General features: G+C 39.0%; 2 protein-coding genes across 2 annotated transcripts; both read right to left on the bottom strand.

Moving 5' to 3' along the window:
* Positions 1-569: 569 nt before the first annotated feature.
* LOC117741794 (rho GDP-dissociation inhibitor 1-like) lies at positions 570-11,273 on the bottom strand. The gene is made up of 6 exons (XM_034549054.1): positions 11,142-11,273; positions 6,146-6,334; positions 5,302-5,391; positions 3,258-3,334; positions 2,825-2,888; positions 570-2,416 (listed from the first exon to the last, which is right to left on the bottom strand). The coding sequence occupies exons 2-6, from the start codon at positions 6,330-6,332 to the stop codon at positions 2,217-2,219; spliced, it is 618 nt and encodes a 205-aa protein (XP_034404945.1). The 5' UTR covers positions 6,333-6,334; positions 11,142-11,273; the 3' UTR covers positions 570-2,216.
* A 1,071-nt stretch (positions 11,274-12,344) lies between these two features.
* Positions 12,345-15,316, bottom strand: LOC117741699 (THO complex subunit 4-A-like). The gene is made up of 6 exons (XM_034548943.1): positions 14,991-15,316; positions 14,185-14,337; positions 13,954-14,101; positions 13,798-13,864; positions 12,959-13,157; positions 12,345-12,889 (listed from the first exon to the last, which is right to left on the bottom strand). Exons 1-6 carry the CDS (start codon positions 15,183-15,185, stop codon positions 12,875-12,877), a joined length of 777 nt encoding a protein of 258 aa, XP_034404834.1. The 5' UTR covers positions 15,186-15,316; the 3' UTR covers positions 12,345-12,874.
* Positions 15,317-16,287: the final 971 nt, after the last annotated feature.

Genomic DNA, 16,287 nt, shown 5'->3' with positions numbered 1-16,287 from the left:
CGTCAAATATTTTCTTCAGGTGTTTTATTTCTCCATACAGTCTAAAGACAAGTTACATGTATTATGTGATAGCAATGAATGTAAATTAAAACTCACCTTGGAGAGGAAAACAAAGTCTTTAGTCCTATTTAGAACATGGTGTAGTGGTAAAAGAATATTTACAGTATGGAAATGTTAAGCTCAGGCAAGATTCTGGCTGTAGATTCCCTAAAGTAGGTCAAGCAAAAAAATATAGCATAAAAAGTCAAAGTTTAATATGCAATGAAGAAATGTCAGTCTATATCAGAAAGGAATGTCAGAAAAACTCAGTATAGTATGGAAGAAAAAACACAGCATCTTTTGTGATGCTTTAAGTGCCTTTCACAATCCATGCAGTTTGTAACAGGCTTTCAGTCATAAGTGTTTAGTGTTAAAAACACTAGAGATTCAGCTGTTTACACTGACAATAGTACTCAAGATGAGTAAACTGAATTTAATGTGTAATGTACTTTCATTAGCACAACGACACAAAGTAAAAAATAAGTAAAAGCAGTACTACTTATTTGCAAAACACCAGTCTGGAGGCCAAGTTGAGCAAAATCTTTATTGGCCGAGAAGAGCAATCACAAATGATAGAATATACACAACACCACCAGCATGCCAGCGTTTTCATAGAAACTGTACAATATGAAGGAATGTATGGAGCGGGAATACATAGTTATCATTATCGGAAGAAACAAAAAAATTGTTTTTACATCCATATGTTCTGGTACAGTACGAGTCGATGTCAATGAAATGTTTCTAGTCAGTTCCTCTCTCATTAGATGTCGAGCATGTTTCGTTGGTAGTGTCACCTGAACCTTGGTTCACCTGCTTTCTTTCCGAGGGCCACTGGGTAAAAAGGGTGGTTAGTGTTCTCTCTTCACTACCAGTGGCGGTCTGTGGGCGAGACAAGACACCGCCGAGGTCTCCAGCAGCAGGCGGTGCCTGGTTCAGCCTCCTCCTCAACACCTGGGCTCTCCTGACTGCAGCTACAAATTATGAAGCAATCTGAACGAGTGTGTGTGTGTGTGTGGGGGGGGGGGGGGGGGGGGCTTTGTTGGGGGAATGATGTACATTAAGGCAAACGGGAACTAAAAAATAATGCTCAACTAGAAAGGATTGTTTTTCTCCACATAATTATAGTTTGTGCTAAGGCCTCATGGCTAAAAGGAACAAGAGAGCCAATATTCTTCAATACTGATTTTCAGTGGGTTTTTTAACATTTCTCCAATTCTTTAACCTTTAGTCCCCTCAAATCACAAGGTCAGTTTATTTTGCAGAACCTGTATCCGAGTATATGTATAAACATTCTCCACTACAACAGGGCTACAGGTGGTTATTGGTTGGTAGCGAGAGTGAGCCCTTGATATACAGACAACCTGATAGCAAGCACCACCTATATCACATTAACAGGTTTAGAAATTAGTCCTTACATAAGGCAGCTTTTGTTTTTTACCTTTATACTTTTTACTTCCTTGTTCACTTTGACCTCAGCCCCCATTTGAAGGAGAGTGGGTGAATACATTGATGGGCGGGAGAGGCGCTGCAGAGCAGCTCTGAATAAGTTGTTTTTACAAGGCAGGTATTGGTAATTATATCAAAAGACAGTAAGCAAAGGAAAGCTGTAGAGAGGGATGGATGATGTGGTGGGCCTGCTATGGACACAACAGCTGATTAACAGTGATATGAATATTGTCACATTACACAACCATTCATACAATTATATAAAAAAAGGCAAACAAAAGTTGATTGTACAGTTGCTTTTCTACATACTTCATAGTGAGAGAGGAAGACACCATTCTGGAGAGGTGGAAGGCGGGGTTAATCTCTTCAAGCAGCAAAATTCCAGAAGAAAAAGAAGAAGAAAAAAAAAACGGCTGGGTGTGAGGAATGAAGGTGCTACATGGAACAGCTCAGTGGGAGAGGAGAGGGAGTGAGGACGGCAGAAGTGGCTTGTGTGCAAGCAATATCAGGCAAATAGGGAGGTGCTGGCTGGGCGGATGTGGTGGCGAGGCGACTGCTGCTATGGATCGTGCTACAGAGGTGGGAAGGATGGCGGGGTGTTAAGACAACGCGGCAGTAACGAATATGGGAAATGCACAACAAAGTAAAAACAAAGTGTGGGGGGCGGGGAGTGGCTTAGTAACGCACAGAACTGGGGGATTTGTGATTCCCCCCGAACACAAAGGCCTCTTTTAGTCTTTCCAGTCTTTCTTTATATTGAGGTTCCACTCCCAGGACAGGTGGTCGTGCTTGTCGTCGTCAGTAAACTTGGATTTGACTTCGTAGTTGCCACGGGCCAACAAGCCTTTAGGAGCTTCCTCCGTTGCCGTCAGGAAGTCATACTCAGCAGAACGAGGCCCGTAGCTCCCCACCATGTAGTCGGATTTATCAACTGTTGACAGATGAGAATGGACATTACGGTGAGATTTTATCCTTATACACGCACACGCTTCATTTCAATTGTCTTCATTTGTATTTTTTGTTCTGCACCCTTGACTGTCAGAATTTTAATTAATATCTTTATATATTTTTTTCTTTTGCAATAGGAATTACAAAAAAGAAAAGGTTGGTAGTTCGTTGAGGTTTGTGGTCAGCACCTTAAATCCTTAAGACACACGTTTTGTTATTTCTGTGAATTAAAAAATGTCACCAGTGGGGAAAAAATATACAGTACAAATCAGGCTTTTGTCTTAATTCCAGACATTACTGGAAACACAGCTAATTGCTTTATAAAAGCTTAGTGTTTAAGAGGAAGAGCTGGTGTTTTTGTGGGACAGGTCAACAGAAATTGTTCACTCACTCTTTATTCCTTTCCTGAATGTCTGCTGCACATACTTCAGTCCTGAAACAATCTCCTTGTTCACCTGAGGAGAGACAAACATTGTTAAAGACCACAACAGGTATGTTCTGTTTGGGAAATCACAGGGATAAGAAATTAACGATTTGAGGCAGGGTGCTCCTGAAACTTTAGAAATCTCATAGGATGGAGGACAAACGTTGAGTATCCCCTTTGGCCTTTTAGCATCTAACCTGTTTCTAAGTGAGATATCAAAAGATAACTCATGAGTGTCACTTTTTGTATTACTACCGCCCTGCTCCAGACACAAGTCTTATAAACATAGCTGGATATAAACCAAATGAATATCCTTTTTTCCATTTAGTATGATACCGTTTTTTAAATGTCTGTTTCAGGCCATAAAGTCCCTTTCTTATTGCCATTTCATAGATCTCACCTTAAAGCTGATCTTTATTTTGTATTCAACGCCCTCCTTCAGAACAATCCCCTGCTTCTTAAAGGATTCCAGGTCTCCTGTTACACAACAAAAAAGAAAAAGAAAAGTACAGGCATCAATATTTTCTTCATAATAAGTACAGTGACTATTTAAGGTGTGAATCTTAACTGCACTCACAATTAAGATTATGATTACAATTCAGCTGTTAAGGATTTAAATGCACAACTATTCTTGATGCTTCTTAATATATCACATCCTCAATTTTCTATATTACTGCACATGGCTACGTTTTTTAGCAATTAATATATTTTATCACCAATATCACTTTTTTATTAAGTAAGTGCTTTCAACATATTAGTTTGTGTAACCCACCTCAGAATATAAACAAAAAAATCAAAACATAAATCCTTGTGCAGTGCATATGTGCTATATTATACAAAAATAAGGTTTTCACATTTTTCTGAGGTCCTATGGCATTCTACACTGCATGAATTAGCCATCAGCTAGCAGACTTCTTCTGACTCGTAGCTCTTCTACTCTTACTTGGTTTAAGTCACTGCGTCTCCGACAGAACCCACGGTTGAATTTCAGCCTGCATGCACGTTTGTTCAGCCCAACATTGTTGAAACAGATCGGCTAATATTGGAGCGAGAGAAACAAGTTAGCAAACTGCAGAGTTGTGTCTCTCTGCTCCACGCACAGTGTGTGTGTGTGTGTGCCCTCGCTAAAAAACAATAATGAAGAAGAGGGGAGAGAAAGAGGAGCGAGGATAAAAAAAACAAGCGTAACAGTAACTGACAGCAAAATGCAATTCAGACGCTACTTTTGCAGAACGCTAACGCGCTCTATGGGCGGAGCCTGCTCACCAGAGACTTCATTGCGAGGGATAGTTGTGACGTTCAAAACAATGCATCAACCGTTTAACAGCCGGAAACCGTAGCGATGGAGTTGTGACTTAATCGCAAGTTTAATTAGAACACGCATGCAGCACAATCTCATGCACACACCCAATACAGACACACAGAGACAGGCTGTAACGAGACACATCTGGAAGGCTGGTATACACGTTATGGATTTTTTGACAGCCCCCCAGCAGTTGTCCCAGAATGCCAGATGGCCAGTGCACCTCTGCTAGTGAGCAAACTCTGGAAAGTAAGTGTTGTAACTAGTGGTGCAACGGAACATAAAACTCACGGTTCGGGTCGGATCACCACTTTTTGTTGTTTGATCATAGCAGCTGATCTACAAGGCTCCAGACTTTTGTTTTTTGTCACCATCCCAAAGATAATTTAAACCTTTTCTGAATTCAGTGTAAACCATAAAGCAAAAACTCAAAATGTTATCCTTTTACTTCGTTAGTCATTGGTAGTGTTTTTTCTTTCTTTATAAAAACACAAAATTAACATAAGGAAATTAAAGATTGTATTTGTATTTATTAAATCAAATCTTGTCATTAGTTGTTTTAGTTATGTATTATACGCTGCTTAGAGTTAGTGTATACAGTTCATAATTCCCTTTCTAATATCTTTTTATGTTATTGTTAAAAACATCTCCTTCCAACAACTGTATTTATTCAAGTTCCTCACCAACACTACATTTTACGAGATTACACGTGAACATATCATGATAAATTGTAATTTACCTTCGCCCAATACTTATTTTCACCGAACAGAACCTGAACACATCACAATGTAACTGAACGAAACCGACGTACGTTGGCCATTAGCTTCAACTGTTACCGTGGCTATAAGACACCGTTACTCGCACTCCTGTCCATTTGAACATGGATTGGTTGTTTAGAAAGACATCGGCGACTAGAAAAACATTAATGTTGATGGGGCTGATGTTAAGGATGACCCAAAGAATCTTTAACACAAAATGGTGATAAAAGGGTCCATGACAACAATTCAGTATTATATAGTTTACTGTCTTTTTTTTTCATGTATAATTGTTTACACTGACACTCAGATTATACTTTTACCCAGACTTTAAAAAGGCAAATGTTTAATTTAACAAGTAAGTAATCTCCGGAATAGGAGCTCACCTTGCAGGTCCAGCACCAGGGGGTTTGGGGCGGTTTCACAGATCAGAGACATCCGGATCACTTGGACATTGGGAACATCGGGATCTGAGACTGAATCAAAGAAACAGGTTGGTTCAATAAAGAAACACATACTTTCCCAGAGGTGACATTTTAGATACTGTAAATTCTATACAGCTCCTTTGACTTTCATACTATGCAGATATTTGTTCAATTCCAAAAAAACAGAAAGATCATAACATCAGAATTTCGAGGAGGACACCCAACGTACAATTTAAGATACTCAATGTAATTTACAGAAAATCCCAAAAATCCAAGATCAGACCGCTCACGCTGGGGTTTGCTCTTGCGCGGATTGAATTTTAAATTGCTGCTGCAATATGTATACACAGCACATGTGGACTCTGGGCTGTGGTTTCTTATATTTATTTAGAGGTTGACTTTTCTGAAACCATCTGGTTTGAGGAGATACATTTGTGATCACACTTGGTAGCAAAGAATCTGATTTATGTGTGCGTCAACCACAAATACATGTCAGTATTTCATTCATAGAAGATATTAGCAATTCTACTGAATGGAAAAATTGCAATTAGATATTATCCTAAACTCTTCAGCACTTAAACAATTTAGATTAAACCAAATGCAATAAATACCTTGAAGCCCAATCTATGGCATTCTATTTGCCAAATAGGTAGCATCCTTCCTGACTCATGAGCAAAGCAAACATGATGTTCAACAGAAAGTTAGATCTGGAATGCATGCATCTATGCTTCTTAAACAATCTAACACTAACACACACACACACACACACACACACACACACACACACACACACACACACACTTACCAGCCTCAGAGTCCCCAGAGCCAAGCAGCGCTTTCTTATATTTGCGTAGGCTCTCATCCTCCTTATCCAGCTCCTGAATCTCTTTCATTGACTTTTGCGCAGGTGGCTTGTAATTCACCGGCTCTGGCTCTTCGTTTTCAGCTGCAATGGCTGTTAGCTGCTCTGGAGTCACCTCATCTTCAGCCATGTCTGTAGACAGGTGTGGGGAAAAGGGGGGGGAGAAAGAAAGATTAACACACAGCCGACAGAGAATTCCTACAGTATTCGGAATGGACACTTGTCTCTTGGGGAAGCGGTTGTAAATCACTGGACAAACAGATGACCACCACGATAATGCAAGTGAGGAATGCTAATAGAAAGTGTCTAGCCTACTTGATCTGCAGCTGCTCTGGTGTGCGACTGTGAGGTTGTGCTGATAAGGCGGCTGCAGCAGCATTTCTCCTTACGCTGCTGCTGCTGCCGATGACCTAACTCTGTTTGCTGAGTGATACCATCTAAACCCATTTCTCTGAAATAACATCACCACTATGAGAGAAATGAATGAGGCATTAGGCATCATATGATACAGATTCATTCCGAGGGAGGGTATGGCCTCTCACAGGCCCAGCCACTAGCTAGATAATATCAAAAGCAGGGATGGCCATTCCCACTCGGCAGGAGCAAGTAAACTATGTGGTCGGACAAGTGAAATGCCTCATGCAGTTGTCTAATTGGGCAAGTGAAAAAACAACGAGATTCTTATTGAAATTTGCAGGAGAGATGGTAAACGTTAGCAGTTACTGTGAGCAACCGGTTGGCAGCACAGTCCTGCTCAGAACTCAGCAAACAGCTAACAATTTATTTTCTTATCAAATGGTGTGTTTCTTGCAAATAACCACTATATGACAATAACAGAGTTAAATGATAACATTTAGAATTCACTTCTTTTTAAAATATGTTGTATTAAATGTGTTTAAATAGGCCTACATTTCCTATTTCAGAAAAGTAAGTAAGTAAAACTCAGGGAAGGCAGTATATTTCTTTTTTCTTCAGCAACATGCAGGATTTGTTTGTCTCCATGGAATATACAATTTGGTGAAGATTAATTCATAGCAAGAAATTAACACTCAAGAGGAAAATATACAAGTTACATTAATGCTTAGCTAATTTTAATTGATTTTGACAGTTAATAGACATGTTTGTTTATTCTTTATTTCCCTGTGGCTGGGTCATTCGATCTTATTTATCTGCTGAAACAATGAATAACAAAAGCAGGAAGAGCTTTGTTCATGCCGAAACATTCCCATTGAGACATAACACCGCATAACTACACTGACCGGGAATACTTTTTTTTTGTATTTAAATCATTATGATTTCTGTCCCATTTGAGGTACATTTGATACTGCTTATCGGTTTGGTTCCTTATCGATTCTTTTTTATTATTATGTGAAAAGTGATAGTTAATAAAATAAAAATAATTGACATGGTTTTATTATTCTTGTATGCCGATGTTATCAGCATACAGGATGACGAACAGTCAAAACTGTATTTCTGTAGATTTATGGTTCGCTTGTTCGTCAAACATTTTGACAAATTGCTGCTATTACCTCATATTAAGGGTTTTATTATTACATTTATCAGCTTCTACTACTCAAGTAAAATGTAGAAAAAACGTGGATCTTTTTGTTCTCTCTGCCGTGATGCGTGACTCACGCTGTACTGGGTCAGAGTCAGTGTGTGTGTCATAGTACAGCACAACTCCGCCCCTCCTGCAAAGACAGCCACAGAGTAAGGAGTAGGGAGGTTTGCGACATTCCTATTTTCCACGGAGATCTCACTCAGTAACCTCTAAAGAACCGCAGGAGCTTATTGATACTCTGGATTTTACTGATTTAGAACTAGTTAACCTTTCGAACCGGGTTTTGTGGGGGAATCCCTAGTACCACTACAGCATACCAATCCAATACCAGTGTTGAATTAATAAGCTGTATGCCTGTGGAAGTGACTGGGATAATGCTTTGTGTCAGGTAACATCAGGCTCGACTTAAAATTGCGTTTGTAAAACACAATGTAACAAATAAATACATTGAAATAAACGTACTAAACTGTCAAGTTATAAAATTATACAGAAGCAACAAAGTAAAACAAATCTTCAAAATGAACAGAAATTTCAATTAAAGTGTAAACCCTTTTAATGCACCAACAAAGTCTTGAAAAAAAAGGTTACGAGATTGGGAGAATGTGTATAGTCTCTAGCCGGCGGCTCACAGCTATGGTGCCAACAATGGGAAAAGTGATGACAGCTAACGGCATTTACCTGAGAGGGAACCAGACTGGCGGGTGCTACACGCTCCGTGACAATGCTGTCAGTTGGGACAACAACATCAGCTGCTAGAGCCGTCTGAGAGCAGCGGTCGGGAGCTAGCCAGTGCGGCATGCTCACACACAAACATCCCATCACTATATCTTCACATATCAAATTGTTTTTTGATGCTATATTGATGTTCAGAATGTTAAATAGTTACAGGAATTCTAATTAAAGTATACACATTGCTATATATATATATATACACACACAGAATGAAATACGTCAGCTCCATTGTTATTGATACCTAATCCAGCTTTTTGAGCCATATTGGCCCAATATTGTGCATCCTTACCGTTTGACCATTTTCCAAACAAAGGTTATTGAGAAACAAATCTGCTGATTATTTGATATTAAAAATAATTGTTAGTTGAAGCTCTAACATGCAACTATTTTGATAATCCATTCATCTTTAAATCATTCTTAAAGAAGTCACTCAAATGTGAGCATTTTTAACTGTTGATTGGGCAAATCAAGCAACAATTATGGCATGGTAAGTTTATTCCCTAATATTTTCACCCCAAAAAAATATAACGGAACTTGACTGTAAGCTAATTTCACCTTCATCTCCCCCAAATAGTTTTAAGCCAGTAATAACGCTTTAAAAAGAACCAGTGTGCGAAATATAGTGGCATCTAGTAGTTTGTTTTACAGATTGCAACCAAGTAAATACCCCTCTCTCTTTCAAAGTGTGTTGGAGAACTACACTGGCCTTCAGGTAGGGAGAGTCCATTTACAAATACAACGTTTCTATATAAAGTCATTAATATCTCACTGGAAACTAATTACAAATGTTAATACAATAATGAACACTTCTGAGTGAAGTTTATAAAGAATGAAAAACACAGACATGCGTCAGTATCAAGTCATTCCTCCAGTCCTCTGTCCTCCTGACAGCTTTGTCTCAGCCAGCAGAAGAAGAAGAAAAGCCTTGTGCATGCTGTGCTTGTACATAGAGCGAGATTTCAATTTAGAGTCCCCTAAATGTTACACACTGTTCCTTTAATAGCTTCCTGACATCAGTTCACATCACACAAAGACAGCAACCACTACAGGATGAAATGCTCTCAGCAGCCACTCTTAACCCCAGTGCTAAGAAAAGTGTGGAAATTATGATAGTAGAGCAGCACAACCAACTGTATAATGCAAATAAAATCTTCATTATTGTTGGACATTGCACCTTTGGAATGAAGAAGCAGAAACAGCTGCCAGGTATTTTATATCTACAGTTATCATAACTTAAACTCACAATGCTCCTGTGAACATCTGTAAAGACAGCAGTGTTTATCACCATACAGATTCCTCCTTCTGGTTTGAAGTGAGAATCTCTGAAGATACCTCTTCCCAAGTCTATCCTCTGACCTGCCCAAACTAGCAGCTGTCAAAAAAAAACGGTAAAGGAATGAAATCTGGTTTTAGTCTGCAATCACAAACGTGCCTGAGCAGGGTAAAAAAAAAAAAACTGCTCGAAAACTTCCATTGCTCGTTCTTACCATTCTATCACTATACAAACAAATCCTGGCACCTGAACCAATATCCAATATCAAGTGAGAACGATTTTCTATGATCAAATCACCTTTTAAATAAGATTGTATTATGTTCTTTTAAAGAACATAATATGGTTTAGTTGAGGCGTGTACCATGTTACCGTTGAATAATAGGAATGCTAGTTAAAATATTTAACTTTTATGGAAACTACTGCGTAGACTCAGTAAAGGATGGGTCATAAAGCAAAAACACTGAAACAAAGTACATCAGGCAATTTTTTACTGAACATTCCTTTGAACTCAAAATGCACCATTTTGTTTGCGTAACTAAATTTGAGATCCACAAGAGACAACATTTGGATCAGGGCTGTTTGTATAGACAGGAGAGGTGCTGGTTGGGGAGTGGCTTCAGAGTGACTGCATTATGTAACTGCTGACATTAAACTCTTGGTATATCTGAGTGAGTAAATCTATTTCAGTATTATTATTGTGTGTGTATATATTATTATTATCATTATTAACAAGAACAAGCTGCAGGGCAACAGCACTACTACCTGTGCAGTCTCCTACAGTCCTGACACAATGAGTACATGTCAAATAATAGACTTAGATGTAAACAAAGGAAATGTTTTCCCTTTGTGCTTTTGTGTTACTTAAGTTTTACATATCATATGTTACATATCACAGCACTTAGAAATCAGTAATATTAATACTACATTAGCATGTCCACCATAGGTGTGTCAAGTCAAGACTGCAATAAAGAGGCTAACCGCACCTTGTGTGTCATGACAGTGGTGATGTTAGCTAGCACTGTCCATCACCGCTTTTCTTTTCACCATCTTCTCATAAAGCCGGCTAAAATACCGCTATTGACAGCACACTGCTCGCTGCAGTAGAGTTAACTAGCATGAGTGATGAAATGGATTTATATTCACTAATGGGGCTCAACTTTTCTTAGCACCGACCCTCTGATACAGGGTGGGACTGAAGAGAGAGAGACTAGTGGCTAGCTGGTTCGCTGGGAACAATCGGGAACAATTCAGCCGAGCTAACATTAGCCGAACAAGTTAGCACCAGGTAACGGAGCGCAGGAGCGATTTCAAAACGGCTCCAGCAGTGTGCGACAGTGTCGTTATTAGTTGCCCTAGAAACGGCCGCGACTTACCTTTATGTAATGCAGTTGTGATTTCAGGTGCCTTTACTGTGGTGCGTCCGTTACTCTGCTCTCCAGAGCAAGTATGGCGAACAAGGGAACGGCACCGCCCAGTGCGCTGCGCACGCAACACGGTTCCGGAACCTTTTGGAACCTTCCAAAAGATGGAAGGGTGATTACGTCACCGGTAGTATTCTACTTTCATTTGAGTGTATTAGAGCATCTTTGTGATCAATTACCAATCAACTATCAAACTGATAATTATATTTAACTTTAGCCAGCTCTCTAGATCATGTTTCCTATTATTGTCAAGAGGTGGCGCTCATCGACATATTTGATATGCTTCTATAAATCTGGGCCTTCATAATGGTACTGGTAAATTAGTTCGTTAAAAAAAATAAGAGACGTCGACAAACATTTGGAGTTGAAGCCGTTTCAATTGGTAGAAATAATCCTTGTGAAAGTATAGAAGAAACTGACAGGGAGATGTGTTGGTGAATAACAACTTCTATAGTTTAATTGCGGTCATGATTTATGTGTGCGGCTAGGTGACTAGCGTGAATATAACGTGCATTCGCTGCAAAGCATTAATTATTAATTCAAGCAAGTTATAATCAGACACATTAACCTGGTTATAATTGCAGTCCGGTCAGCAATAACTTTGGTTATCACTTTGTAAAAGAAATATCATCCAACATCACAATTAGTTTTTTCAGTCAAAGGCGAGTCTTTTGGCACACAATATAGTATATTATCTGGATGGCATTAAACACCAATGCAAGGTTAGAATACTACCAAGATGAGGCAATGATCCATCCTTCTTTCATAGGTCCTTCGGAACAGGGCGTCACACAAGTGACCAAAGGGAAATGCTCTCAAAAATCACGTTTTAATGAAACACTCTGCATATAACTTCACACTCCACCATTAGTTATAAAACAGTATAGTACTAGTGATGTTATAAAGTTCTCCCTTTATTCTTAGTCACTTTGACTTAAGGATCCTTAAGATTATTGGCCACAATAAGTGTGTTAGTAACAAATCAGCACAAGCCAATTGGTTTACAGTGGCCATTACAAGCACACTTAAGAACTGTTTGACATTACTGATCCACTGAGCAAAAATGTCTTGCTTTAAATCTGACATTAGTAAGACACCCTAAACAGCTAAAGTTGCAGTGACCTATGTATTAAGAATAAAACAAAGCATGACAACTCATTTGTTTTTGTTTTTATAAAAAGGCCATCACAGTAAAGAGCAATTCAACTTTGTCCCAGGAAGAGAACTCTCCAAATAAAACACCAGAAAGACAATTCCATATAATTATTTATGTACAAAACCCTTTGAAATATGTTCATATGTCAAGTATACAGTACTAAATGACCGGACTGTGTTACATTGACATTAGTATGGCAAATCACTGAATCATGTTTATGTAAATTCACTGAATCATGTTTATGTAAATTAAGAAAAGAAAAGTCATGTTGCAGGTTTACAGCAATTGTCCATACATGTGGAAAAAAGCACAGGAGCCAGTGGCCCAGGAGGGGAAAAAAAAATAAAAAAAATCCACAAAACCGAATCATGGCTTTAAAAAAAACAGAAATATTAAAAACAGAATATAATGGTCCATACAATAAAACTGTTTTATAAAAAGCAACACAAAAAAATTTAATAAAGTCCGATCAATCATATCCAATTGAGATTGAACAAAAGGGGACCGAAGAATCATCTTTTGAGTGCTTTTAACTGGTGTCCATCTGAAACATAAAGAGAAACACAAATAGAATAAAATATGGTCAAAATATAGAATTATTTCTAGTACACACCTTGGCATTGTAAGCATCCAACTGGGCATCCAGCTCCTCTGCTGAAAGTTGGGGTCTGTTTCCACCTCCTCGTCCACGACCTCTGAAGCCTCCACCACCACCACCTTGCCTCCTATCACCCCTTTCCCCCCTATCACTGCGATCATTCCTTTCAAACTTGGGCTGTCCAAGTCTGCTGCGGTCAAACCCCCTGTTTGAACTGCAAAAAGATCAGTCACTCAGATACAGCCACACATGTATAGTATTTTTTTCTTCTAAATAGCATCCATTTGCAGAGCTCCAGACTAGGGACTATCCATCACCTGCAGCCATGGTGAAAAATGCCTTTACCACACTTCCTTATCAATCCATTCCCTATCAACGTCCATTCGGTGATGGAATGTAACTAGGTAAAAATACTGTGCGTTTATTTTTGAATCAGTACTTTTACTTTTGAGTATTTTTAAACTGTATTTCTACCACCACCACCACATTGAATTACATCCATTAACAACCACCCAAATAACATGTACCAACCATTTGAGTTCGCCATCCTTAGACAGCATTGATAATGCTGTTTAAGTTAGCAAACCATCTAAAAGGTTAGTAACAGTTATTTGCTGCTTAATACCAAACCTTAAAAAGCTACCATCATATCAAATGATAGTTGTATTGTTTTCCTTGGTCTTATGGTGGAGGATGTGTGGCTCATTCAAACTAATGAACGCACAGCACCATCTCCTGACGGTCTTCCAACACGCTCAGGACTGAGATGGGGCCCTAGCTTGGAGTTCTGCAGCCAGAGCCTTCTCTTTAGTAAAGCAACTTAAACAGCATGCCCCTTTTCCAACACAACTTACCTTTGTGTAGACTGTCTACTATCATCATCGATCTCTGAAGTCACTTGCTGGATTTTCATGGGGCGGCCTATACGAAAATTGTGCATTATTCCTGAGCACTTCCAACCAAGCAACCACAGTACGACAATTATATTGTAGAATGTTAGTAATCCTCACCATCAAGTGGGACACCGTTATAGTGCTTCATGGCTTTGAGTGCTTCTGCCTTGGTTTCAAAGTGGACATCTGCAGTTCCTTTACTGCGACCAGACCGGTCGTAGTGCACGGATGCTTTCTGTAATGTCCCAAACTCCGCAAACAATTCCTGGGGATAAAAGTAGAAACATCAGACATGTCCACGACACATTGATGCCAACGTGTGGATTAAGCGGGTTTTTAATAAATTACCTTAATATCCAAGTCAGAGACACCAAATTCCAGATTGGAAACCAGCAGCTTGCCATTACTTTCCACACTTCTTTCCACTGCAGCACTTTGTCTGTGCCCACCAGTATGCTCCTCAAACATGTCATGCTGCCATTTGTCTGGCAACTCTCTGGGCTGTGAAGAGAAACAAATAAATACATTTAGATACGAGAAAAAAAACAATATATATATGTAAATTCCAACAGTGATGAACGGGGCAAATATTAGTGCATTAGGGCTAGCTGATAATTTGTCGTCATATCGTGATAATCGTTTAGAGATATCAGGATACGCAAGGTTACGTGGTCTAAATTAATTCAATACAAAGTCAAATTCAGAAAATTAAATGTTAGATGCTTTATAATTTTCGGTTAAGAAATGGCGACCAGTCACTGATCTTCCCCACATGACATTACAGGAGGCCAACATTTAGGGCACAACCTCAGACACAAAGCAGCCATGTTGCGCAAAGCGCCATCCGCAGCAAGCATGGGGGACGTGTTTTACCGAAGCAAGCCCATTGTTTCCGAACAACGCTGTTAAAAGTTAAAAACTCATTTAGACACACGATGTAACGAAAATCACGCGGGAAACCGACTGCATTTCAGGTAACTAGTAATTGAGGCTAACCAGCTTGTCCATTGAACCTAAACTGCTACCCGTCCAGCCTAACCCCCCCCCCCCCCCCCCCAAAAAAAAAGCAGAAACTGGCATTAAGAACGCATTGTGAAAACACGCGCCACTTTCGTGTAGGCTGGTCGCTCCGTTTCGGCTTCTCTCTCTCATACCCGGGTGTACGGCGTCGATCTGTTGTTTCTCTCGCGGCTGAAGTTATTCTGTCGACTCCGTACCGGCCTCGACGAGCCACCGGCCCGACCTGAACTTCCACCCTGCCCGCCGGACGAGCGTGCTCCGCGGCCGCCTCCCCCTTTCTTGTTGAGCTTGATGATGTCGTCCAGAGACATACTCATTTTGTCAGACATCGTGGTGGCTACGCGTTGAGCTAGTGCCGAAGACAAAGAACTTTCGGTGTCGAGACGCGGTTGTTTATCGGCTGCTTCCTCCGGTGGCGCGGTCTTAGAGCTAGCGGAAGATGCGTCAACACTTTGCGGAAGTGACGAGTTAGCAGAAGTCCCGCCTCTTTTATATATATTTTTTTCAAAAACTTTATTGAAAGATTTGCACCAAGGTAATTAAGTTTGTGAATCTGTGAATTTGTAAAAAAGGGGACAACATTTTTTCAAAATGTTCAGTTCAAGATTTAATTTAATTGTTCAAAAATATGGAAATAATTTTTTCGCAGCAGCAAGGTAGCATAATACAAACACGAAAAAGACATTCAAATTATTTTTCCTATAGAAATCCAATAAAAACTTGCAGTGGGGGATTATAGTGAAGCAAATTGACTCAAGTATTGTACTTAAGTACCATTTTGAGGCAATTGTACATTGCTTACATTTAGGAAGCTAATATTGTACTTTTTATTCCACGAAAATTGCCGATTCAGATTAATAATACAAAATATAAATTAACTAATGAATTAGGATGTATTAATATGGAATACAATTCACGGGAGATTATAAAATGGTACAATTTAACTCCACCCTTAACAGCTATATACGTATGTATGATCTATATAAAAAGGATTATAATCCACTGATATAAAATATTCACACAACAAAATTACTATAAAAGTAAAAGTACTTATACTTGTGGTACTTCAAGTATAGTAAGGTTTCGAATGAAGGATTTTTTACTTGTAATAGAGTAGTACCGTTTTTAAAGTAAAAAAACAACAAAAAACATAAAAAACGAGAGAATAGAGAATGGTTGAGATAAGATAAAGCGCATAGTCAGCCAAGAGGCAGTTTACTATTAAGAACCTATATTTTTTACAAGGATAATAATTCTGCTAAAAAGCATTTTTTCAAGAATTCTACATTTTAAAATCAGAAAGTTTGACTAATTTTTCAGAGGATATGTGATGTATAATGCTAAAATAAAAGAAACCCCATTCTGATTAAAACACTATTTCATAACAATATTTTAATTGTTACCTTTCATTTATTTGCGCTTTACCTAAAT

The sequence above is a fragment of the Cyclopterus lumpus genome, chromosome 1, assembly GCF_009769545.1.
Source record: "Cyclopterus lumpus isolate fCycLum1 chromosome 1, fCycLum1.pri, whole genome shotgun sequence".
Taxonomy (NCBI): Eukaryota; Metazoa; Chordata; class Actinopteri; order Perciformes; family Cyclopteridae; genus Cyclopterus; species Cyclopterus lumpus.
Note: the sequence above shows the minus strand (reverse complement) of the source record. Positions and strands in the feature narration are given on the sequence as shown.

What these genes read in the sequence shown, in the direction of transcription:
- LOC117741794 (XM_034549054.1), bottom strand. Translation starts at nt 6,332, where the DNA reads ATGGCTGAAGATGAGGTGACTCCAGAGCAGCTAACAGCCATTGCAGCT. An exon ending in CCTGGTGCTGGACCTGCAAG is followed by an intron (nt 3,335 to 5,301) that starts GTGAGCTCCTAT and finishes GTTGTGTAACAG; the next exon opens with GAGACCTGGAATCCTTTAAG. An exon ending in AAATAAAGATCAGCTTTAAG is followed by an intron (nt 2,889 to 3,257) that starts GTGAGATCTATG and finishes GTCTCTCCTCAG; the next exon opens with GTGAACAAGGAGATTGTTTC.
- LOC117741699 (XM_034548943.1), bottom strand. Translation starts at nt 15,185, where the DNA reads ATGTCTGACAAAATGAGTATGTCTCTGGACGACATCATCAAGCTCAAC. An exon ending in TCTCTGACTTGGATATTAAG is followed by an intron (nt 14,102 to 14,184) that starts GTAATTTATTAA and finishes TTTTATCCCCAG; the next exon opens with GAATTGTTTGCGGAGTTTGG. An exon ending in TAACGGTGTCCCACTTGATG is followed by an intron (nt 13,865 to 13,953) that starts GTGAGGATTACT and finishes ATTTTCGTATAG; the next exon opens with GCCGCCCCATGAAAATCCAG.